The sequence below is a fragment of the Cornus florida genome, unplaced genomic scaffold (assembly GCF_030987335.1).
Source record: "Cornus florida cultivar Cherokee Brave unplaced genomic scaffold, ASM3098733v1 CherokeeBrave_3.0.0_Hap2_Chr09, whole genome shotgun sequence".
Lineage (NCBI taxonomy): Eukaryota > Viridiplantae > Streptophyta > Magnoliopsida > Cornales > Cornaceae > Cornus > Cornus florida.
This window is the reverse complement of record NW_026775579.1, coordinates 94,296,990-94,323,883: the sequence shown is the minus strand read 5'-3', so window position 1 is coordinate 94,323,883 and position 26,894 is coordinate 94,296,990. Positions and strand designations below refer to the sequence as shown.

Sequence of the window (26,894 nt, the reverse complement as noted above, 5' to 3'; positions counted from 1 at the left end):
TTTCCAGCCGAAAAATTTAGACTTTAAGATTTTAATGTACAATTGTCTATGTATAAGATTACACTGAATGCTAAATCAGAAAATTTGACCTCAAACCAATCCACTAAATTTTCCTCACTGTTACACCAACAGCACTCACTCAACAAAAAGCAGAAACTGCACAATGAAGGGAAACCACATAGGGTGACTTTTGTACCCCACCTATCACATCATTCATATTGCTAATAAAGAGAAAAAAAAAAAAAAACAGTGACCGCGACACAAGATGAAAAGAAAATTGGAAAAAAAGGAAGAATTAATGCTGATGAATGTTTTACAGAAGCAAAAAGTACTCAGCTCAAAACATCAAAACGACTGAATGAAGTCTGGAACCACATTATAAGAGTATGACGTCTCGCAGCCTTCTAACTGTACAGTATCCGCTCCCCGTGCTGGAACACTATAATAAACCAACCAATCATTCCCGTATTCTTGGCTCAGTTCTCTTTTGGGTTTCCTTTAGTAGCACAGAGCTGATTGCCAACTAGCACATATACGAGTTGTATCCAACAGATGAAGAAGTCACAATGTCCAATATAATTCCTCATAATAACTTAAGATCCATTTACAGCCATTTCTGGTGAGGACTTTTGAGGTACCAACGGACAATCCTCCCCACCCATCTTCCTACCGTCTGAAGTATTGTGCAAGCTATCTGAACAGATTCTAGGAGCAGCAGGCTCCTTGCCTAAATGATATTCCTCATCTGAACTGCTACCATTATCAGGACAGTTTGCAGAATGTCCCTTCTCTTGGCGGTTCTCTTCATTTGAGCTGCTCTTGTCTGAATCAGCGGAGCGAGGAACAATATCCACGGCGCTTGCTGTTTTCTTACTTGGTAATACTGCCTGACTCAGAGTTGAGCACAAGGCAGCAAATACACTCTCCTTTTTTACATTTTTACCCAATCGCTGCTTCTTTTTCGGCTCAGGATCCTCTTTTGAAGTCAATTTCCGTTTTAACCTGAAGGATTCAATTGTTCCCTCGTCTTCATCAGAAGGGTCTGACTGCTTCCTAGGTGGTGGCTTGTAGTCTTCATCATCCTCGTCGTCATCATAATCAACAAGTCCCCCAGACCTTGAACTACAAAAATAAAAAAGAGTAATTCAAAATACAGCATATGCGATGTAAATCAACATTGTGGCAGAGGCAAATACAATACCTTAACGATGAATAGCTTGCAGCAGATCCATTGGGAACAGGCTGAGCTCGCACTCTATTGGTATGTGACATGGATGCAGATGCTGAATCTTCTTCATCACTGATTAAGAATCCAGATTCAGAGGCTGTTGGCTGAAACTTTTAGGTACAACTTCTATTTATAGATAGTAACATACCTATCCTCGTTGAAGTAATCTTCCTCTTCTTTCTCCAGACCACGCCCATCTGTTCGTTTTCTGGGATCTAGCACATCAACCGTGCCTCTTGTTCCAGAGTTTTCCAGGGACTGTAAATGCACAGTCAATAACCAAGGATTTGTAATCTAGATAGATAGATAGAGAGCGAGAGAGAGAGAGAGAGAGAGAGAGACCTGCTCGTATTTAACTTTTAGAGATTGTATCGAAGATAAATTGTCAAAATTGACCAACTGATTCCAGAACGAATCAACTAAATATTTAAGTAATATCTTCAAGTTCTCCTGCATGACACAAGCTCATCAGGATGCAACTTCCAGGTGTATCCATCTAAATGCAATATAAAAGTCAAGTAGAATACACAAGAACCTTCCGCATATACTCAAAAAGTTCTAGAACTGCAGAGTTCAAAAGATTATAACGATTGCCATTGCCAACAAAAGCCTCCACAATTGGTTTCAAAAGGTTGTTCTTCACAATATGATTCATCAGGTACTCATCCTGCAAAACACCAAATAGATTTACCTCATTAAACAATATACTAACCCATAAGAATTACTGGTTCAGGCAGAACTAGCCTGGCTTGTTGCATGTGTTTTTTTTGTGTGCGCGAGCACATGTTTTCTAGTTTTATTTTTATTTAACAATACAGGCTCAAAAGACATGCAAAATTACGAATTGTAGCAGTTGACGGAAACAAAATAATTAGTATGTTGAAATACAACATAAAAGAGATTTACCACAGTTTTCCTATTCATTGTTATTCTCCCATTGAAGTTCAGTGGTCATTCCTGAAGGGAATTTATACAAATCAATACTAGTAGTTATTTCCTTGCTTCAGGAAACATGTTAGTCAACTTTGAGCACAGAAGGAAAATTAAAAATAAAAAAAAAATCATTGATAGATGAAGAGACTCATTCACATTCAAGTGTCAGCAAACCAGTTGTACATGTCAACATAATGGCCTCTTCTTGAATCCAAGAGGCCATAGGAAAACTTCTCCCATCCTCTACACATATTCTTTTAGAACCCTAGCCTATAAGACCATCACACTTCTTTCAGACCCATTTGTCCCTCACTACCACGCTTCCTCCACACGACCATCCTCCATAAACTATTCTTTCCTCACCTAACTTCCAGAAAACACTCCCCAAAGAAGCTGATTAAACAGCCTCAGATTTCTTATGCCCAAGCCTTCCTCACTAACTGTTGAACAAAATGTTCCCCAGTCACCCATATTACTCCATCCAAAAACCAGAACTAAAGTAGTTCCTTTGAAGTTTCTTTAATCTTTTCTCGCAGAAGCAGGGATGCGAAATAAACACATGAAATACCTGAGGACTTGGAACTGTCTCTCCGAGACTACGAGAGAGTTACTCTTCCCCCTTACAAAATATACTGAGTAGATATAGCTAATGCAACACAAGACCAAAATACATTCAGCAGTTATGCCCACCATTTTTCATCGTATCTACCTCTTTACCTTCAAAGCCTAATAATGTTTTTGAAATTCAACCAAAATTAAACAGTTAATTGAGCTGATTAACAGGTTCAACAACTCTAATCAACCATTTCAACTGCCCTGCCCATGCTGTTGAAATAACAATGGGTTAAAAGGTTAAGTATGAAAACTTAAAAGCCAATGTCAGTATTTCTATTTTGACTTGCTCCTCCACCCTGATTAAATGAGAAAGCATAAAAGGTTTGTGGGAGTGAGTGAAAGGTATGCCAGATAGGAAATCTGACACGCGAACATTCAGAAAGTGAACTAGGGAAAAAAAAAAAAAAAAAAAAAAATCAGAAAGTGAAGCAAAAATCCTTCTTGGCTAATACTGTTTTGACACTAGATATTTGGCAGCCCACAAGCAACATTGAGAATCTGAAATAAAATGAAATATATTGTAACATAATCCCAGACCTAAAATAACCGACATGCTTTTTCCCTTGGCAAAAACAATAATTCTAACTTCAACAAGTACATAATACTTCTAACAGTTTACTACCAAAGAGCATTCCATACTTTTACACAATGGCTCAAAATCCCAGCCCCGAAACTTCATCACCATCAAAACCCTTCTCTGCAAAACAATATGTAAAACATATAGTTTTACAACAATGATTTCTAGCCCTTATCATGGCTCCCTACCATGCCACCACTGCTATGGCAAATACAATCATGGCTAACTTTAAAACATCATTATGTCAAGAGAAAGAGAGATGCTGTAAAATTATATCAAGGGAAGACCAAGAGCGGTGGACCTCCCCTAATGAAACTTTCACGTTTCAATATAGATCACTTCACTACTCTAATCTGTCAATAAATGAAGCTTCTGAATTATGCTACCCAATCAGCTTTTTTTATTATTCAATAAAAGGACAAAAGAGAGCAAGAAGAAAGGAAAAGAAAAGAAAGCCTCTGGCAATGAACTCTTTAAAGACGCGATCCAGTGTGTAACAGGCAACATTGTTGACCAATTGGGAAAAAGAAAAAATTAATTACTCCAGTTATATCAAGAAATGAAAAATTATATTCATCCTAGAAGGCAAATTTATACAGAACATTACCTACAACATAAATTTCAACTACGCCAGCAAAAGAATTCCTTTTCGAGGATCAAATAAAATTACTTACGTTACGGGAAATAAGAATTCGAACAAATCGCACAGCAGCAACTACAAGGTATTTTTCCCTTCTTCGAGTCAGAAACAAAACTTTATCTACAGTACTATTGAGAAGAAAATTACACCTGCAAACAGGAAGAGAAACAGACACGTCCACATATTGTATGGTCAGCAACAGCAGATCACAACTAAATGACCATACAATGAGTGCCCAGAAGATTACTTTATTCTAAATGGATGGTGCAAAACGCAAAAGCATAACAGTTCACATATGTTTAGAAGTATTTCAGGCTTCGCACGGGATTGAACCGTAGAGCTTCCAGCAGATCCTGCGGATGTACAGACTGATTCACCAATGCCCCCTGGAGGGCATGATGATGTTATGACATCAATTAGCTGACCCAAGTGCTTCTCATAGAAGATCTCGACAATCTGCAACAAAAAATGAAAACAATCGAACACTCAATATATACAATAGGCTCAAACAGAACAACTGTTAAGGAACAAAGAATGTGAAAGGAACTCAATCTTAACATGCAAACTTCACAACAAATTTTCAAATATATGGCGACAAATAATTAAAATGACACATGCATAAACAAACCGAAAACATGTGGTAGACTTAAAATGTGCAAATATTGGTAAATGTATAAGGTCGGATAGGAAAAAAAAAAAAAAAAAAACCCTAACATTTGGGAACTAATCTACACAAATTGACTAATTTCATAATCGAAAACACATTTTCATGCTCTCAGTCTGAACTTTTACAGTACACTAATTATTTAAATATGAAAGAGAGGCAAATGCTTTTTGAAAAAAAAAAAAAACAATAGATTAAAATAAAAATGGATTAAACAATAGGTTAAACTTTTCATTGGAGAACCAATTGTAGCAGTGTCAAACTGCGCTAGTTATTCATATTTGTTAGGACTTCCAACTTCTCTCTCGTTTGGGTGGGGTGTTGTTTAAAACAAAGCTCAATGAAGAAGAAGAAGAAGAAGAAGAAGAATGAATGGATAAAGGAACAAACTTGAAAGTCCTAACAAATATGAATAACTAGCGCAGTTTGACACTGCTACAATTGGTTCTCCAATGAAAAGTTTAACCTTTGGGTACAAGCCTAACCTTGGGTATTATTTCCAGTAATTTTCCTATATTGTGGGAAGTTTGTTATTGAAGATTTCAAAAAAATTGAAACCACCCCTTTCTATGATTTGACGATGATCTGTAATGAAAATTTGTCATAAATCTAAAATATTTGAATTGTTTATGGTGGTTAAAACTTAAAATATAAAATTTGGAACATGAAAATACGGAGTATATCACACATGCCCATTAAAAAGATGCATACACACATATATAAAAAATAAAAAATAATTAAAAAAAAAAAAGAACTAGGAAAAAAAAAAAAACAAACAAACAAAAGATAGAGCTGCAAAGCATGCAAAACAACCAAATACCGATTATGATGTTCTGGTAAAGAACAAGAATTGATCCTTCACACCGGCCATATAAAAATAAGAAAAAAAGGGATTAGGAAATCAACAACTTAGACAGGACTCATGAAAAACAAAAACAAAAAATCACTGTAATGAATTGGGTTGGCAAAAGATATCAAATTTTGTAGTAACAGGACATTTCAATACCTTAAAAAAACTACAACCGTCAAGTCAAATCAATTTACTCCTTTCACTGTACCAGTGATTTTTTCTTTTTTATACTATTCATGATTGTGAGTTTTCATTATTTCAGTCAATTTTCAGCATTACTTTCGTGTCTTGTAACATATGGTAATGGGCAAATTGACTTCATTACTGATACCAACACTTAAAACGATTAAGGGTATCATAGATACACGGTTTTAAGAAGAAGCAAAACAATAAATAATACACAAGACGACAACTATGATACATCGTGCCAAGAGATGAAGTTGATAAAATTCCATCGCAGTATCAAGTTAGGCTAATAAGTGCCCCCGTCTCAATTCCAAACAAGCCAATCTAAAAAATAAGCTGCCTCAATCCAAGCTGTGCGCTTCTTACCAAGCATAATTAAGATGAAAATCATACCTAATTAATTGCAGAATATGAATATAATGTTACTCATAAAAGTATGGAGTAATGCTTCTGCTTATTATGTGATACAACTCAAAAGTTGTTAATAAGGAGAAATCAGATATGATGTTGCTCAAACATTTAAAATAGAATGGGTTAAATGCAGTGTTTTTGACATATTGTGTGAGAAATATATACCCAAAAGTTATTACTTATTAGACTAGCCATACTTCATTAGAGAAAAAGAGCAGCAGTTAATAAAAAATATGTTCATAAAATGGAATGGGCGAAATGCAATTTTTTAAAAATGAATGTGTGGTAATACACGAAAAGATAAAATCAGAAAGGAATATATTCATGGGAAAATGAAGTGTCGTCTTGGGGAACATATATGAGAAAAATGATTAAACTGGTTTGGTAAAGCAAGAGACGAGAATCAACATTGAGGATAAAGCGGAAGATCAAATTATGGGTTAAGGAAGAACTATATTGTAATGCATTGTTTAACAAAAGACATGGTCTTGGAGCAGATTAACAACACCATATTCAGTTAGCTGATATCAAATCGTCGAAAAAGGAGTTTGTTGAGTTGATTTGCATAATATGATCATAGCAACAAGATGAGTACAACAACAGATGATAATTCAAATTTATTGCGCAACTCCATTTACCAATTGACATAGGCATCCCAAAGTAGAAATAATCCATGAGAAATTGAATAATCAAGGCACCTGTAATCCTGATGTATCTAAAAGACTGCGAAGGATTTCAAGAAATTGGCAATGCATGTCATCCCCGAAATCTGTTATCATACCTTTCACCTGCATATATACAATCACACAATTACTTCATCTTCCAATGATGTGGAACAGCAGACTAAAAGTGGGTTTGGGTTTGGGTTTGGCTTAATCGTGTTCGGGTTGTAATCATACTGACCCGAATTGACATGCTAATTAGACATGTCGTCTTCGCGCTTAACCCACCAACCGTTTATAACCCGAATAGACCCGTGTAACTAAATGTGTCAGATAAGCGTATCGTGTTTGAAATGACCCTACAAGTATGGAGTTTTAATTAAGTGTGTCATGTCCTGTCGTGTCATATAAGGTCTTGACCTATTTATTAATCAGGTCTGGTTGTGTCGTGTAACCTGTTTAATAATTGTGTTGTGTTTGTGTCAAGGAATAATCGTGTCGTGTTCGTGTCAACCCATACATGACACAATATGAATACTACATAGAAACACGAATTGCCACCCCTATTGGAAACCCATACTGAATAAAGTTACTAGGTGCAATGCATCCTATTATTGGTTTAATAAGCAAATTTTGATTGCATATCATATATATTCCTTAATCTCAAACATCACAGAACATGATATCTTGCTTTCGGCTTGAAGGGGCGCACAAACACAAACAAGGTACCTGTAATAGTTTAGGCCGCGGACGTTCTCACACTATTTTCAAGAATGATAGACATGTAAATTGTACACACTACACAATAAACGTACTAAGTTACATACCAGAAGTCCAAGAAGAGGGTGCCCTTCCAGCCGAGTGACATATGAACGCAGAAGGTTTGAATCCTGATTCAGGAAAAAAATGAGGATGTCTGTCCTGCATCGTTAAAACAACATATCAGTATGACTATATTATCATTCATCGGAGGGAAAACAAAAAGGAGACGCAATATACTAAAGAATGAAATGATTTGGGTCGTTACCCAGTTAATACAAGCTTTTTATCTTGACTCTGCAAAACATCAGAGATGATGTCAAATATCCCTTCATTCACAAGATCCCTACAAGCATTAATAGTTTTGAATTTTATTAATACACATAAATAAGATAATAAAATTCTACAAGCACTAAAATTTTTGAATTGTACTAATATACGAAAATGAAATTACAAAAATATACATAATTAAAGATCTTGAACAAATGAAATATTCTCGAGATTGCATTTAACCAATTTCACTCCAAAACTTTGATACAACATAAAATTGAAAAGTGCAACTTCTGTTGGGCATACTTAAATAGCCGGAGTTGGTGGACCATCTGCAAGCTCTTGCTTAGACTACAAAACTCATGCAAGAATAACACCTGCATGCACCACAAAATAAAAGGAAACAGTTCAATCCACTGGGGGCATGTCGTAGAAAATACACCACAAAAAGAGAAGTTAAAAATTAAACCAACATCTACTAATTAAAAAAAAAGAAGAAGAACAGAAAAAAAGTACTCTGAAAGGGACTGTTTCAAAATATAGTAATTTACAAAGAGCTACCTAATCCTCACCAGGCGTGAGGAGAATAATGCACTTAACTCGATACAAATTTCACTATAAATTGACCACAATGCAGGGGGAGATCATCAAAGACATTTATAGTAAAACTCAAACCTGGATTGAAAAACCGGTCACTGAAAGTAAGGGTCTCATTGTCAGGTTTTAAAATTGCAAATTCAAATAAAATATCTTGATGGTTTTATAAATGTCTTTACAATGGGATGTGAACAGAGAGATTGCTGACAAGATCATGTCAGAATTCAAGCAATTCATTTCCTTTTCTTCTTTCTTTCTTTCTTTCTACTTGGATCAAGTGATTAAATATTGTAATCAGAAGGCCGCATATTTCTCCTTCCACCACAGGAGATTCTCGAAGTGGAATACCTTATGTTAGTTGTGAGCTTCCCTCAAGGAAAGTTCCCCAAGAAGGTGTTGCTGATGAGTTTGGAAGCTGGAACATTTTAAGTTAAACATTGACAAGCTTAAGCCAAATTTTGGGACTTGAAGATTCAAACGATGAAACATGAGAACCTCTAAGTATTTTTAACTACATGTGCACCTCGAAGTATTTTTAAGTAGAGACGCTTTGGGAGCTAATAATTATTTTAAATTTTGGCGCTCTCACTCTCTCGTGAGAAGCTTGTAATTGAAATTAATTTTTGGCAAAAATCCCTAGCTTTACATGAATACAACAAGGTTGACATAAAATCACATTTGACAGCCAGCAATAACTCTGCAACACAGAATCCAAATACTAAGCTGGTTCTAAGTAGAGCCAGTTTTCTCAGGATCTACTCCCACAGTAATTGTGCAAATTCTGGAACAGCCTCAAAAACCCTAGATGTTATCAAATAAGGTGCTTTCACGTTGCTGGGCCAAAGTTCTAATTCGCATTTGAATGTCAAGAATCACTTTTATATATATTGATATATACAAATAAAAAGAGAAAATAACTTTTGACAGCCAGTTATGGAACACAATCCAAATGCTAAACTGGTTCTAAGTAGAAAAACCTTTTCCTTGAGTCTACTACCAGATCACTTCTATGAAAGCTAAACTACCCGATACAGGCACTCAGGATAAAATCAAAAGTTTCTTCTAGCATTATGACATAACCAAATGCAAGAGCCCCTAGGGAAGGATCTAATCATGGAATGACAGCCTACTAGTACCCATGGCTATTGAGGAAAGGCAGAGCAAGGAACACGAGATATTTAGAAAAAAGATAAACAGGACAATAAAATTCATCAAAATAGACTTGCCAATTTCCATCAATCACCCCACCAAAAAGTTGCTTTTCCAAAAATGGTAAACTTCTCCTATTTCCCACATACTAAAAACATTTTTTCTTTTATTTTGATAAGTTACATACTGAAAACACTATGAAAGAAGAAAACAAATTGGGAAGGAAGAAATGACACATAAGAGTTAGCTATAATATTAGAAAGAATACTTAAAACCAAAACTAGAGAGTGTTAGATTTTTTATGATAACACTTGAGTGGACAAGAGAGCGAAAGCAAGCCAAGCAAAATAAGGTATCCAAATTCGACACGTACCAAAGTTTTCTTTGACTCTGCAGAAGTTGTAGATGATTTCAACCTTGCAAACAATTCCTGAATGAAGGTGCTGTCATCTTTTAACAAAGAAACAACCTACAAGAAAATATGACAATCAGGGGAAAAAAAATTTATTTATTTATTTATTTTATTTTATTTTATTTTTGTTGGGGGGGTGGGGGGACAGGGGCAAAATGTGTGAACAGTTAAACATGGAAAATCTTACAATGCCATTGTTTGAATGAATTATGGAATTGAGACTTGCAGTGGTAGCCTCATCCAACACCCTAGGCAAGACGACATCCTGCAAATGGTGATAAGGAATAGGGATTACATCACAAATACAAACAGTAATCTAAAGGGTCAGCACGCAATGAAGACAGTTACCTTCAAATAACCAACTCTGTAAGTCTGGTGTATCTTCGACTGGACTACAGGATCTTTAATTGGTATAGCCTAGACATGCATACACACGGAACAAATATATTAAAGAAGACATATATATATATATATATATATATATATATATATATATATATTCAATACTCCTATTTGACTAGATAAAGCTCAACTCCCTTCCTTCCATCCCTAACTCCCAACCTCCCATCTAAAAAATAAGAAAATAAGAACCAAAAAAGAATTAGGCGTACCTCCTTAAACACCACATGCTCTTTCAGAAAAGTTCGATGATGGACACGAGGTGCCTCAGGATCATCTGCCAACCAAATTCAAAGCAGGTCATCATCATCAATATACTAGAAAATCACAAAGGGTAATGGACCGGAAGACTACAAGTAACACATTAAAACATCCGTATTCCTATGAATAACGCATCAAATATAACATATAAATACAGCAATTTTTTTCCTTTCCTTTTGTTTGCTAAGGTTGTTCAAAAGGCATGTCAAATTTTTCGATATGCACATTAAAAAATTCAATTCATGTGTAGGATTAATAAATAAATTAAAATCATAAACAAAAAAGAAGGAATAAAATAATCAATCACAAAACACGTTCTCACGTGAATATTCTAATATATCCTCCTCGACGAGATATGCACTTCACTGGCTATCAATAAATATTCAGTAAAAGAGTTGTAAACACAAAATGGTTACATAATACAACCCACACTTGCGACAGAAGGGAGGGAGGAGGGGGGGAAGCTTTAGCCAAGTCCTTGTATGCTTGACCTAGGGGTATGGTGATTCTAAACACACTAGAAAACAAGGGAAAATATCTAAGTTCTACAGTAAAACATGCTAGCAAACATTATGTATATTGTAATAGCTTCATTGGGATGGTATAATGTAGCTTGGCATAAGGCAACAAAGAACTTGAGTAACCATCTTAATCAAGGCAAGAATAAGACAGCACTAAAAACCATAACCTAAAATCAAATACTGCAAAAGGAGGATAAATAATAATTAGCCCACAAACGAAACTACATAAGCCGAGATGCAAAGTTCATCAATGGCAATAGGACTAAGAGACTCATTCGAAATCAATAGAGCCTGAAATGGAGGCAAAAGTATTCTATAATTAAACTTGATTGTAGAAGGTGACTAAAAAGAAATTTTTTTTTTTTTTTTGAAAGGTATGACTAAAAAGAAATTCTTAACAACAAAAGACTTACATTCAAGGGACCCAATAATATCCATGATCAATTCATCCCCAAAGATTTTCTCAAAGATCTGAGGACTATTAAGTAAAACTGCAGGTAACCAAATATACAAGTCAATTAGCAAAAGAATATATAAGCAGATAAATACCATACATTAAGGACCAAATAAGAAAATGGGGCACAAATTAGAATACTCACTGATCCCTCTGACTATTTTAAATATCATATGAAGTCCTTCAATATTCTCCAAATCTTCACAGATTCTAAACAGGTCCATCAGCTTTAGCAAAAAATCTTGCTGCAAAAAATCAAATTTCATTCAGAAAGTCTAAACATTAATTAATCATAAAATAAAAAGGAACAAACAAGAGTCAATACTCAGAAAAATAAGCAGCCATAGGAACAAATAAAACTATGTACTCAACAAAACTTTCATTTTTGGTTCTCAGAGTTTCTTTGCAACTTTTCACATATTTATATATTTCAAACTATTTCAAGACTACTGTCAAAACCAAAATATCCTAAACGAAAAAAACAATAATAAAACGAAAATGTTGTAGCCTAGTGCTACTTCCCCACCTTCCAAAAAAGAAGGTTGAAGGTTCGAGTCCCCGTAGGGTGGATGTGAGTTTCAAATATGGGGATTTGGGGGGGGGGGGGGGGGGCGGCGGGGTGGGGAGAGCGGGGTGAATTGTTACAGAGAACTAAAAAGGAGGTTTAGACCACAAGAAACACATAAAAGAGCAGCCTTAACAAGACTTACTGTCATAACCAAAACTTCCTAAACGAACCTAGTGCTACTTCCTCAACTCCCAAAATCCAAAGTGGAAGGTTGAAGGTTCGAGTTCCCATAGGGGCAAAGTGGATGTGAGTTTCAAATATGAGGAGAAAAATAAAGGATTGTTACAGAGAACTAAAAAGTAAGTTTAGACCACTAAAAACACATAAAGAGCCGTGTTAACAAATCAAAATTTCTTATCAACTTCATTTAGACATACCAGTAAACTATTTCAAGACTACTGTCAAAACCAAAATATCCTAAACGAAAAAAACAATAATAAAACGAAAATGTTGTAGCCTAGTGCTACTTCCCCACCTTCCAAAAAAGAAGGTTGAAGGTTCGAGTCCCCGTAGGGTGGATGTGAGTTTCAAATATGGGGATTTGGGGGGGGGGGGGGGGGAGAGCGGGGTGAATTGTTACAGAGAACTAAAAAGGAGGTTTAGACCACAAGAAACACATAAAAGAGCAGCCTTAACAAGACTTACTGTCATAACCAAAACTTCCTAAACGAACCTAGTGCTACTTCCTCAACTCCCAAAATCCAAAGTGGAAGGTTGAAGGTTCGAGTTCCCATAGGGGCAAAGTGGATGTGAGTTTCAAATATGAGGAGAAAAATAAAGGATTGTTACAGAGAACTAAAAAGTAAGTTTAGACCACTAAAAACACATAAAGAGCCGTGTTAACAAATCAAAATTTCTTATCAACTTCATTTAGACATACCAGTTAAAACATTAAGAACGATGGAGAACAACTTTAAGTTTGCCTCCCACTCACAAAAATAAGACGGAGAAGAGTGAAAAAAGGATCCGAACAATAAGATCTATACAGTCAACAAAAAGTTAAACGGAATGAAGAAATAGAAATAAAGAGGAAAAAGAAAAATTATAAACAAGGGAGGTTTCTTTCCATCAAAACAATCAACCTAAGTACCTTTTTTAGAAAGAAAGTTATTGCACATCAAAATGTACACAAATCACTTCCATATTATATATTAACGAAGCTATAGCACATTTGAACTCAAGATATATAGGGAAACAAAGACTACTCCAATTACAGTCACTAGCTAAACATCAGCTACTACTTTACTAGTTTCTTATTAGGGAGCCTCCTGTAAAATCTACATAATTATTGAAGAGAAAATGAAACTTAATTTGCTATTAGTTTAGAAGAAATAAAAAATGTCAACAGTCTCACAGAGTATGACACTTGCATAGGCTCTTCAAGCCTTTTGCCCACAATGCTCATTATGTGTCTGAATCAGGGAATATCAAATTCTTATCATGGAAATTTCTACTAATGGAACTCAGATTTATTAGTCTGCATAGTTAGGGGGAAAAAATAGTTAGCTGGACATAGGGACTACCTAATACCATCTCTAACAAAATAATATCTTAGAGATGCTGGACTACTAAAATATGTTGCGGGAATAACATTGTCTTTAAGATGCAAAAAATTCTAAACTTCATGAAGTAAAAAAGAAAGTAAGAAGCTTACGTAGTGTAATATGAGTTCTGTCACACGCATCTGATCAGCAATGCCACTCTCAACCACAGTCTGCAAGTCATATGGTAATCAAATGAATCAATTATAAAATATCATGTATATACAGGTGTATATGTGAGCTTAAAAGGCAGAAACACAAATGTTTCATGTGCGCCCTTGTAATCAAATATAAGAACTTCTTGCTAACTTCATTACTTTCTTTCGTTGCTATGGAAATTTGCACTTTCCTTTATATACATATCCAGATTCTCCCTGTGGTTTTCTTTTTGTTTTTAAGATGGGGGCTGACTTCTGTTTCCCCTTAAATACTTGCATGAACATCAGTTCTGCTCGCAATAATGAATCTTTTACCAATAAAAGAAAAAAGAAAGAAAACACAGAAGAAGGAAAACAAGCATATCATCGCCATGGAAGTACCAATATCATATTATTTAGAAAAACTACGACTTAGTCACATGTAATCGCAAAACATTCTTTTAAACTGCAGTATGATATAAAGACCACTACTGTTAGATTCATGGGAAGCAAAGGCAAAGAGTTTCTCAAGTTAACATCATTAAAGGCAGTAACATCAATGTAATCAAGTAAACTAGTAGGAAAATAATTATCAAGTCCTAGGAGATTATACACTATTTTGGAGTACAAACACTGGAATTTATTAACAGCGGTGTGCAAGAAAGATTCAACAACGAAAAGCTATCCAAGTGCAACAGTCAGCTGTAAGATACCCTCAACATAAGCAGAGACCGTGGACAAACAAGGACGAGGGAAAAAAATAATGCCATTAAAACAAGACTGGACCATGATAAGCACAACCAAACGAGAATAAGAAGAATAAAAGTTTATTTCAAGTCTTTAATAATAAATGAAATTAGATCATAAATATTTTCCTTATATAAATGTCAACCATCCTCTACAATGATACACCCAAAGAATTATAATCAGAAACAGGCAAGTGATAGAGGCAGGCTGAAAGGTGGCAATCAGCTTTGTGCAAAGTAAAATTCACATCTCAAAGAAAACATAAGACACCCGAAGAGGAGAAATTTGGAAGGAGAGAGAAAAAGAAAAGCAAGGTGGAAAGGCGGAGGAAGGATCTTTGTCAATAATTTTGTTGATAAATTACCAAATAGAGGTCAATAGTTAGATATACAACCACTAAAAGCAGTTAACGTCAGCAACCAGTGCAACAAGAAGAAGCTAAATCCATAAATATTTTAATCAGCACCATTATGCTCATGGGCAGAAAGGATTGAGAAATAAATAACAAAAAAAAAAAAACACTTAAAGAAGAAAATGAAACTAAGATTACGTTAAAAAATAAAACAGAAGAATCAGTTTGAACCTTCAGTATTAAAGGAAGTGTAGATAGCTCAACTGCAGGCAAATCTCTCAAACCACTATTGACACTATGGTAGACCTCATCTGCAAAAGTGACAGAAAGAAAGATCAACTATCCATTTCATAGCCATAATTCTGGCTTTCTGAAAAGAGTTAGTTAAAATATAATAAAGTTAAAGGCAAAATTTTTACAGGTGATGCAATCCATAAGTGATTGGTTAATTTTCAAGACACATCCCACTTCGAGTTTCACATGATCAAATTTTACGTTGCATTGAGTTATTAGCCTTTGCTTTTTTTATAGATCAGTTTGCTAGCATTTATTCATACCCTAAAAAAGCATATTTGACAAGTCCAACACCTTTCTTACTTTAAAATATAAAAGAATGCAACACTATGAAACCAGCCAAAAGTTAATATCCACGGGAACTAGTCATGGCAAAAAATTGACATGAAATCCTGACATTCCTTACCTAATTAAAGCCCCCAAGCACCTAGTCCTTAACTAAAAACAGATATCTTCATTAACCTTTGCGCACAGAAAAAAGGGAAATAAATCAACCACATAAGTGCTCTTTATTGCTGTTTGACATCAAATTTCATGTCAGGACTTTAGGAGAATGTTTCGGTACACTTGTCCTACATTAAGTTGGTACGGAAGCAAAAGTTCTAAACAGTAACAGTTATATCAATGTTCATAGGTAATCAGGGGAAAGGGAGATAGGCCGAAAAGTCAAATTGTGTTGACCTGAATTGCCACAGAAACAATCAATGTCTCATCACGTTGAAATAGCTTTCTAAAACAGAATAAGAAATAGTAGCAAACACTTACTGTTAAGTGTGTTAAAATGCAGATTTCTTTGCACATTACAAATGTGATCCCTAAATAAAACAAGCATAACATTAGGAACTATTGCAACAATCCCAAACAGAATGAAATTATAATTTAATAGAAGGAAATAAAATGAGAACATATTCAATAGGTACCATATGTAGGAGCACCCTGTAGTCTCTTGAAAGCTAAGAGCTAAGTCAGTTGAATACTCTGGATCTCTCCAAGAAATAATTGTATCTGAAAACACATGAGAAATACATGTTGGAGAATAAACTCGGGTAAAAAAGATTACAGAATGCAATTAGAGAAACAAAACGATACCTTCTTGCTTTCGATAAATATCGTCTGAGGTGATACGGTGCAAAAGTAAAGTTTCATTATCTTCTTCATCAGTGACAAACAAACCCAGTTCTTCTGATCTCTGTGTTATAAAATTTGCAAATTTAATCAGAATACCATTCAACTTTCAAGTATTAATATTTATGAAATGAAATTTAACCACCAAAGGCTGTAGCCTAGTGGTACTTCCTTGTCTTTCAAAGTAGAAGATCGAGGGTTCAAGTCCCCATAGGGGCAAGTGGGTGCGTGAGTGTGTTTCTTGCCAAGGTAAAAATATATATATATATATATATATATATATATATATATATATAATTTAAAAACATAAATATACTGGCATCAGAAAAATGTAAAGCCAGGTCAAAAAATTGCAGCACCTCCAAATAATCAATGATGACATGCCCAGTTCCTTGGTCATCCCATTTTCCATCATCATTCAGACGATAGACCTTAACCCGCTGAAATTTAATTTAAACAAGGGTGAAGTGAGCACTTTTACCAGGCATGAATCCATTATAGCATTGTTGTTCAGAATTGAAGAACAATGGAGTCAGAAATTTAGCAGGCAAGTATATGTGATTCTAGTAAGTTTTCAGTTAGCATTAAAAGACCAAACAAAGGAGAGAGAAACCAAATTCACCAAGCAAGGAGCACAAAGATCATATACTCATCATTTATACTTTAGACTGGAAGAAAGTCAAACGATCTTCTTAAACAGGCTGACTGAACAAGTACAAAGTTAATGTGATTCTTACAATCATTGAAACGCATATAACATGTAACTGCTACTGCCCTGGGTTGCAGGACACCAGCAAGTTGACAAGGAGCTGCAGCTCGGTTGGTATCAGCCTATCAGGGGCATCCTAAGTGACCTCAGGTATCACAAGGGTCAAGAATCCAAGCCAGAAAACCAGCTGATTTAAAATCAGGGTTTAAATATGTCGTCGTAATGTTAACAAAGTCTTGAAAATGTGTGCCTTTTTTTTGTGGGTGAACAACAAGAGAGAGAGGAGAACAGATTAATATAAGGAGAGGCAGAATTGATAAAGAGAGGAAAGGAGAAGACAAATGAAATTGTTGTACGACAAACATAAACCTTTTTCCAAAACCATGAGTAGAACATTTAACATTACATCAACAAGCCAGGAAAATGTATAATATTTCTTCAACAAACTCCAGTAAATCTTTAAAATACATTTATACCATAATCCTTTAACATTTTTTCCATTAACTTGAATCCCATAAGTTACCAACGGGCCAGTGGCCTAGCGGTACCAAGCCCCTACTTCCCAAAGGGAGGTCAGGGGTTCGAGCCTCCCTGGAGGCAGGGTGCATGATGAGTGAATTGCTTGAACTTCCCAAAAAAAATATAAAAAAAAATCCCATAAGTTGCCAAAATCAAAGTTTATAAAAGAACCACCACAATATGAGGAAAAGTAGTAGAATTTTGGCAAAATACTTTGTGTGCAACGGGTGCGTTTGGTTGGTCAAAGTTACATTGGCGTGTTTAGTTGGACAAAATTGTAATGTCTTGTTAAATAAACCAAGTTTGGTCTTCCTCGGGATTGAAGTTTAGTAAATAAGCTTCAAATTGCTTGATCTTTTTGCTTCAGTAACGATCATGCTTGAGAGTCAACCATGAATTGCTAGATTCATTTGCAGTCCTAATTGCAACCAGTGACAAGTTTCATCATTTGCTTTTCACTTCCTCTCTCTTCCTCGTAATCAAATTTCAAACATGCTTTAGCATCTCTCTCTCTCTCTCTCTCATGTCTTGCTCTCATTTGCAAAAATAGTATAATACCAAGGATCTTTGCCAGAAAGCACAACTCACAGTTGTCAAAATGAATTGAAGCACCATCACTAGCAACTACAACCAATCATAACCCTCATTGTTGTATGCACCACCTACAAATCTAAGCATAAAGCCATTCATTACCATTGTCATGGCAACATGATGCAGGATGGGTAGTGTGCTCCTATACCACTTGATGTAGGATGGGTAGTGAGTGCAAAACTGATGTAGAGCCAAAAGAGAGAAGGAGAGCGAGAAGAGGAGAGAGTGGAAGAATTGGGGGAGAAGTAGTCCGTAATTCAACAAACAATAGTCAATATTCATCAAAGGTGATCAATCCAATACATATACTCATGCATATATAGGCAATCCAAAAGAAACCTAAAGTCCAATATAACTGGTACAATTACATAGAAGTCAAAAAAGGCTGCCAAGTACTACTTAAACATGTAGTTGTATCTATGTTCGGTGCCGGAAAATAGCCATGTTCAGTACAACAAAGATGCAAGACATAATACCTTATTGATAGGCAAACCTAACCCTAATACTAATTAAAGAATATACTGCAAAACTAACTCATATTTATTATAATTCCTACAATATATAGGAACATTCTAAAATCTATCCGTCGTTGCCCCTCCTCCAAGCATGGGTTAGATTCATGTGCGGCTCATGCATATGAGAGATTTTGATCTTCATCAATCTCCCTAGTTAAGAAGCACTCTCCTTCGCAGAGTAAAGTTGGCAGTACGGCTCCAAAAAGTCTGTCATAAAGGCAATACTCCATGTGATATTAAAATCCGAATAACCTTTCCATTGAACAAGATAGTGCTGAATATTTTCACTATGAGAAACATCATTGTGAAAGCTAAGATAATCTTTGATCCATTCTATACTCTATGACTTATATGGTGGAGTTACATCTTCATCCACACCGGTGCCAATTCTTCCGTCGATTCAGTCGTGATCCCATGGAGCACAGATCAGAGTGCACATATACTTGACCATCAGATTATTGCTTCTTGTCAGTGGTCATCAGCGGTATCTTGTTCGTTGGAGAGGTCGTCTGGATACAAATGACGTGTTGATTGCTAAGGATGAATTCCCAACCTCTTGGAACAGTACCACGACCTTTACTCTCCAAAGGAGAGTTCTTTTTTAGCAAGGGAGAATTGATGGATATCATACTGACTCCCATGAGCCCCTATACGTACATAATATTGACGTCAACGCAAAGGATAAGTTGTCTTCCAGCCCCAAATGGCTACATGTTCCACTAGGATTCATGGCAGCCAATTCTGACTTCTATGTGCTTATATCAGATATTGTAGCTATTATATTGAACTTCAGCTTTCATTGGATTGCCTACATATACATGGACATATGTATTGGATTTAACATCTTGGATGATTACGGAATAATCTTGAGTTGTTGATTACAAACTTCTCCACCCCCAATTCGTCTCTTCCCACTCTCTCCTTCTCCCCTCCCGCTCTACATCACAACACCATCACGGCATCACCACCATAGAATGTGTTGCACAACCACCGACGCTGCTGACTAATTCACATGTAATGCTCATCCTCCTCTCTCATCACCGCTATGTAGATCTCTAATTTTTAGATTTTTTTTTTTTTTGGTGTGGGGGTAGATCTGTCGTATACCAAAAGGATGTGCAAACAAGACCAAGCTTAGCTAAACAATGCTTGGGCAAGCTCCAATTCCTGAGAGAGGGAAGGAGTACCAACTAGGGAAAAAAAAAATGCTTGGGCAAGCTCAATCGGCTAGACCGAGCTCATCCGACCACAACCCAAGCCTCAAAATGCCTTAGTTTGGCGAACCAGGCCTAAACAACTCCAACCTCAGTTGGGCTCTGCTCATTTGAATCCCTAGATGTTAATAATTACAAGTACACTTTATGTAAATCTCATGGTCTATGTACAAAATTACAAAATGAAAGAAACACTGTGCAAACAAGCTCAAGCACAAGCTGAGTCCAAGCTTGGCTGAACAAAACAATTCGAGCTTGGCTACCCTAAGCTTGTTCTAACCCAAGCCAAACTTGAACATGCCTTTAAATTTTTTTTTTTTTTTTTTTGATAAATAACATGCCTTTAAATTTGGCGAGCTGAGCCTGAGCATCTCAAAACTCTGCTTGGCTTGGTTCACTTGCATCCTTAGTTGTAACTAATTACATGTATTCTAGGATATTTATGTACTAACAACTATAGATATGTGCAATTATCCCTACATAGTACATTAAGCACAACTAACTTCTTTGTTTTGGTGCAGGATGTTTTCCTATTATCCTAACATAATCTTCTATGTCATTAAGCTAGTTCTTTCTGCCCTTTAATTCACATACCTCGGGAGAATATGTAAATTCAGCCAAAGCCACTTAAGAATTTTTACTGAGTGCTTATCTACCCCCATACACATATTTAATTAAATCATAGAGAAACTATGAGTGCTCATGTACCCCATACACATTTTTAATTAAATCATAGAGAAACTAAGATAAGTTAGCATGTCATGTGAGAGAAAAAACTGAGATGAAAAGCAGTGAAAAAAAAAAAAAAAACAACTCAGTTCTCGCATGAAAGCAGTACTCTAAGCACAAACACAAGTGTCGTGTTTTTTAAGGGTCTCAAATGAAATATAACCCTCAAATCAACTCACTGAACAATGTGTTTGTTCTTTTCAAATTTTCTAGTTGCACATTATTATATCTATTTATGTTTGAAAGTATGCATGCATGATAACTACAGAAGAAAAATGGCGATGCTAATCTCAGCTATATTTCTTCTTTTTAGGAATGTATGACATTATTGCAGTTTTTAGTACAATTTTGAGGAAAATAAGGCTGAACTCTAACAAGTATAAAAACAAGTTCCAAGAACAGGTGATCGAAAGATGTCAAATTAGCAACAGTCTTCGATATGTAAAATACAAGTAGTTTATAACCACTGCCTGAAAAGAACGGGAGAGCAATGATGCTGGGAAGATTGCCGCACAATTATTGTACATTATAAACCATGAATATATGATATTCCAATAGGCGTGAGTTTTTCCATAAGAAGTGGTAACAAATTAAAATACACATTTCACCCACAAAATCAACGGGTGGTGCTGTCTTTGAAAAAAAAAATTACTAATCATGTACCTTCACATCATTGTACTTTGAAAAAGATTAACCATTCAAAGAATATATGTATATGTCTGTATGTATATACTCTGTCAGAAAAACAGTGAGCAATAAGTTAACAACTTAAATGGTTGTGACTTGAAAGAATTCCCAAAAGAAAAGGGTAAGAGAATAGATAACATGGAATATAGATCCTAAAACAATCATGACGACAATCAAATAAAGTCTTTGTTGACATGAAGACCCTTTATAGAAGACATTTGTAGAAAAGAAGCTTGACCAACTTGCACACAAACAAAATATGAAGAGACATCTTCCAAACTCTTGTATCTATGTGCTACTAATTAAAATGGAAAACAAGAACCAAAACAAAACTGTAGTTATGGATCCAATCTAATCCTTCTCCACACACACACAAAAAAAAAAAAAAAAAAAAAAAAAACATAAATCCCAACTACATTGAAGCCATGCATGGGTGATTAAGCTTGCCTCAAGTCCGACAAGCTTTTCCTAAACTAAGTCAAACACAAATGAGCATTTACATGGCTTGAATCAACCAACTTACAACAATGATTTGAGCTATTTTATCATACAATTGACGTAAACACAACGAAAAAAAGAAGTTCTTAGCCATTGCCATATCTTATCCATTAGGGAGTTCAGTTGCAAGACTGAGTTGCCATGACAAGGAAATACAGATTTTTCAACCCTTGTGGGTCACACACACAATTATGACATTGAAGTAAAACTTTTTCCAACGAAGAACTATTTCTCAATGAAAGAAACAAATTTACAAATTCTTGTTACATTCAACTCCAATAAAAACACCAAATTCATGGTCCAACAAAGGCAATAAGCGGTGCAACTATAAGCAACTATATAAGATTTAAACAGTCAAGCCAATACATAAAACTTGTTGAAAAAAATAAAACTAATGATTTGTCAGCTCAAACCAGCGTTATGTCTAACCCTAGAATACAATCGAACCAAAAATTACAACTTTAACAGGAGGTGAATTAAACAGCAATTAAACCACATAATTTAATTCCGCCCAATTAAGGGAGACAATCTGAAAAACACTAAGCTCGGACTTCAAAAAAGGAAAGCAATAATTAATTCTAGGGCAAAAAAAAAAAAAAGCTGCGAGTTGCAGTAAAACAACTGACCTGCAGCGAATTGTTCGCAGTGGGTGGTTTTTCTTGCGCACCCATCACAGCTTCACTCTTTATTAATTGAGATTGAGAGTGAAAAGTATTAAGAGATTGAATTGTGGAGGTCGATTAGAGGATATAAAATATTAGGGTTTTGAGGAAAAATGATAAATAAAGGTGGGACAAGAAAGGAGAATCACGTTCGGGGATCAATTGAAAAAACCCTAACTGCCATTGACGAGCAGTGAACCTTCGTGGTCTCTTTCTCTCTCTCTCCCGACTTTTTTATTCGTCTCTCTGAAGTGTCTGTGCCCGACCTTTGAAAACGAATGTAATAGGAGTACATGCTCTGGATACTGGAATCTCTGTGATGCCCTTTACTTTTACGTAGAATTACGAAAGTGTCACTGACCTAGTTGTCTGCGCACGAGACATCCTTGGTTTCACCTCGCAACCAATCATATGCGAGTTAGTGAACCTTTCCTTTGGTAGGTCCCATGTACAAGTCAACCATTTTATGTTCCTAGTATTCGTTTCTTCTGCCATTTAAAAATCCTTTCAAAAATACTCTGTAGTAATCAATATTGCATTATTCTTACTTTATGTACCAAATGCATTCATATTTTTTTGTGTACTTTTCTCCAATTTGGCAAATGTTAAAAAAGAAGAAAGGTTAGATTAATCCGCATATTACCTTGTTTTATAAAAAAAATATATTAAAAATTAATTAAAAAATATATAAATAATTTTCTCTATTTTCTTGAATCAACTCGAAGTTGCCCGTTATTCCTTAATTCCTTGTAAAAACAAATTATTTTTTTCATTCAATAAAAAAGGTTTCAAAATTTTCAAATGAACGTAAAATCTATCGTTCTAACAATTGATTGCAAAGTTGATGATTTATCTTTCAATTAATATGAGCTATTCTATTTGCATTAGAGAGTGTATTCAATCATTATTTGTCTATTAATTCTCAAAACACATGGTAGAGCGGTTTAAGTAGTTCGCAAGTCCCATTCTTCAAATCCTGCTTCACTGCATTATATATATATATATATATATATATATATATATATATATATATATATATATATATTTTGTATAATAGTACCTTTTTAGTTCAATTAATTGATAATAATTTTTATTCGTCTTTTTAGTTCAATTAATTGATAATATTAATTAATTATTTGTAAACATACACTTGGGAAATAATTTATAAAAAAAATTGAAAACAATTTATTTATTTATTTATTGTCTTCGAGAAATTTAGGTTTAGTTCTAAGAAAACTGATAGTCAAATAAATTTTTATACAACATTTTTTATTTTTGTTTTTTGGATTTTCTCAAAGTAAACTTGTGGTGCATGGAATTGAAAATTTGAAATTGAAATCAAAAAAATTTTAAAAAGTTTGATTCAATTTTTCATAACTTTGAACCAAACTTTCTTTAATATCACCAATTCTAACTCCAAAACTTCAATTCCATTCCATACAGTAGCCTAAAAAATATTAAACTATGTATTTTTATGAGACTTGAATCCTAAGCCCTCACTTTAAAAGGCAGAAGATATGTATAATTTCTTCGCCTTTGTCAGTTATTCAAAACATAAAGGTGTAAACAAACTTTTGATTGTTTTGGTATGTATGTTTTTCGAAACAGAATCTTATATGAATGAATCTCATAGTTTGGATTTGAAATACATCAAGACTCTTCCTCATACAAAAAAGAAGAATATATCCCAATCTATTTTTTTATTTTTTTTAAAAAAAACAGTTCCTAAACTACGATTTGAAAAACCTCTAGTATTGACTTGGCTTATTGGGTATTAACCATATGCATGTTCATTAAATTGCTTTTCTCGTTATTGATGGAGATGATTTGTCAGTCCATGTCTTCTTATAACAAGTTGACAGCTGTTGTGTGCTGGTATCTTTTTCCTAGTGAACCATTCAATTGGAGAGCAATAAATAAACAAACACATCGGATACACCAATAACGCAGGAACAATAATGTTGTGTTTTGAAACACCAAATCAGTGAATTCAGATTTGAAATTGGAGAAGAATTACTCTAAAATTTTATTTAATTTCTTCCAATTCTAAATCAAAGAAAACCAAAAGACATTGTATCTTTCAAATCACAAGCATATAGTAAACACCAAGAATGTAGGAACAGCAAGTCTTTTAAGGTTGAGCACAATTATAGGCGCAAGACAATTTATACTAGCATGTTGGTGTTAGTGTTGGAGTTCTCAACCAGGCCAGTAAATGAATGGATGTTGCAACCAGGTAAATTAGGCCAGTGAATCACTGTGAATGGGCTCCAGATAAACTAAAACATAACAGACTGGCTTTAACTAGTAGTATAGGGAAAAAAAAGAGGACCAAATACAGCACAATAAGCTCCAGGGAGGGGTCACCGGGAGGACTTGTCAAAATGTGAACAACAATGCTGGAAGCCTGGAAGTTAACGTCCTGGCAGGCTGCTACATTCCATGCAATAGGCTAATTTTGAGTATGATCCTTCCTGCACTCGGGACGGTTTTTGGCGGTTCGGAATGGTCTGATCCTAAAAATCAGGCAAGTCAAATGGCTTCTTGCTCAACTTAAAAGCTGTATTCTAGTCAAAATTCTGGATAGGACATGCAAGGGTTGGTGATCTCACTCCCAAGTCTCAACAGCAGGAGAAATCCGTGAACATGAACTAATTAACACAAAACAATAACCATCCCCAACTCGAGTGCACGGCAAGATGAATGAAATTGTTTTAAAACCAAAGAAAATCATCCTCTGGACACTATCTTCTTTTTGAGAGGGAATGTGGGAATTTTTTTGTCCATTATTATTAAAACTATAGGACTATCACGACAAGGGAAGACCAATAGCAGCACCCACCCAATTATTAACTCAAGTACACGGCAAGATGAATGAAATTATTTTAAAACCAAAGAAAATCATCCTCTGAACAGAGGACACCACCTTTTGTTTGAGAGGGAATGTGGGAAATTGTTGTCCATTATTATTAGAACTACAGGATTATCACAACAAGGGAAGAAGACCAACAGCACCAACCCAGTTATTGGAAGTATATACTATATCTCTCAAATCTCGAATGAGGATGTATACAAGAAACAATAGAACAACATTTGATCAAGAAGTTTATAATGTGCCAGGTTTTCTCACCATGGTCACCAAATCATCCTCTGAACAGAGGACACTACCTTTTGTTTGAGAGGGAATGTGGGAATTTTTTTTTCCATTATTATTAGAACTGTAGGACTATAACGACAAGACAAGGGAAGACCAACAGCAGTTATAGCACCCACCCAATTATTAACTCATGTACACGGCAAGATGAATTAAATTATTTTAAAACCAAAGAAAATCATCCTCTGAACAGAGGACACTACATTTTGTTTGAGAGGGAATATGGGAAATTGTTGTCCATTATTATTAGAACTACAGGACAATCACGACAAGGGAAGACCAACAGCACCAACCCAGTTATTGGAAGTATAAACTATGTATACAAGAAACAATAGAACAGCATTGGATCAAGGAGTTTATAATGTGCCAGGCACCATGGTCACCAAATCAAATATAGGCTTCAAATTCAAAGAGTTCAAACAATATCTTAATAAACCTCATTTCAAAATCCAAATCCTCATTCTAAGCAAGCATAAGAAAGTAGAATCTAAGATCTTCTAGACATAGAAATAACAATTTAGAAAATGATTAATGGTTTTAGCACATATTATAGGAAGTAAATTGCAATTCACAACAATAAAATAAAAATAGTTTCATACTGAATCAAAAAACTAGCATAAAGTTGTCTCAATATAATCCAACGCTGAAGAAATAACAAAAATGGAAAACCCTAGCTAGAAAACCTAGCATAAGTGCCATTCCATAAGTGTCTACTCTTCCTCGGTAGCTGATTCGCCACTCTTGTTGTTGTGCTTCCTTGCGTACCTCTGGTTCCTCAGAAACTTCGGATCCATCTGCACAAGAATTTCATAACAAAACCAGTAAATATACACAAAAACACACACATTCAAAAAAAAAATATATATATATATATATATATATAGATGTGACTATAACTAATAAGGGCGAAAATGAAGTACCCCTTTGGTGGAAGTGTGGCGTTGCTTCTTTGGCTTCTTGATGCCGTTCTTGTGGGCCTTGTAGGACTGATTGTGAGCCGTGTGATTCTTCGACTTCGCCATTTCTTCACAACGAAACAATACATCAACAATTAACCAAAAACATAAAAATGCAATCAATAAATACAATTGAGGTTCCTGATACCATATATACATATATAGAGAGAGAAAGAGAGCATACAGAGAAATCGAGCGGACTGATCTGTTCAGTGTTAGGTTTCTCACGGCGAAACGAAACGAGGAGATTTTGGATACTTGATACTTATGTGACTGCGAAACCCTAATTCTAGCTGCTTTTTGAGTTT

General features: G+C 35.1%; 2 protein-coding genes across 2 annotated transcripts; both read right to left on the bottom strand.

Annotated features, from left to right (window-relative positions):
- Positions 1-22,744, bottom strand: LOC132275338 (uncharacterized). Its single transcript, XM_059776803.1, has 24 exons — positions 22,441-22,744; positions 16,712-16,792; positions 16,317-16,416; positions 16,148-16,232; positions 15,993-16,042; positions 15,165-15,244; positions 13,811-13,870; positions 11,734-11,833; positions 11,548-11,625; positions 10,565-10,629; positions 10,302-10,370; positions 10,141-10,218; positions 9,915-10,010; positions 8,102-8,172; positions 7,794-7,871; positions 7,594-7,687; positions 6,803-6,892; positions 4,241-4,449; positions 4,028-4,142; positions 1,764-1,895; positions 1,571-1,678; positions 1,377-1,486; positions 1,202-1,300; positions 1-1,122 (listed from the first exon to the last, which is right to left on the bottom strand). The coding sequence occupies exons 1-24, from the start codon at positions 22,483-22,485 to the stop codon at positions 594-596; spliced, it is 2,622 nt and encodes an 873-aa protein (XP_059632786.1). The 5' UTR covers positions 22,486-22,744; the 3' UTR covers positions 1-593.
- A 3,402-nt stretch (positions 22,745-26,146) lies between these two features.
- LOC132275337 (large ribosomal subunit protein eL29z-like) lies at positions 26,147-26,894 on the bottom strand. Its single transcript, XM_059776802.1, has 3 exons — positions 26,771-26,894; positions 26,551-26,654; positions 26,147-26,424 (listed from the first exon to the last, which is right to left on the bottom strand). The coding sequence occupies exons 2-3, from the start codon at positions 26,650-26,652 to the stop codon at positions 26,341-26,343; spliced, it is 186 nt and encodes a 61-aa protein (XP_059632785.1). The 5' UTR covers positions 26,653-26,654; positions 26,771-26,894; the 3' UTR covers positions 26,147-26,340.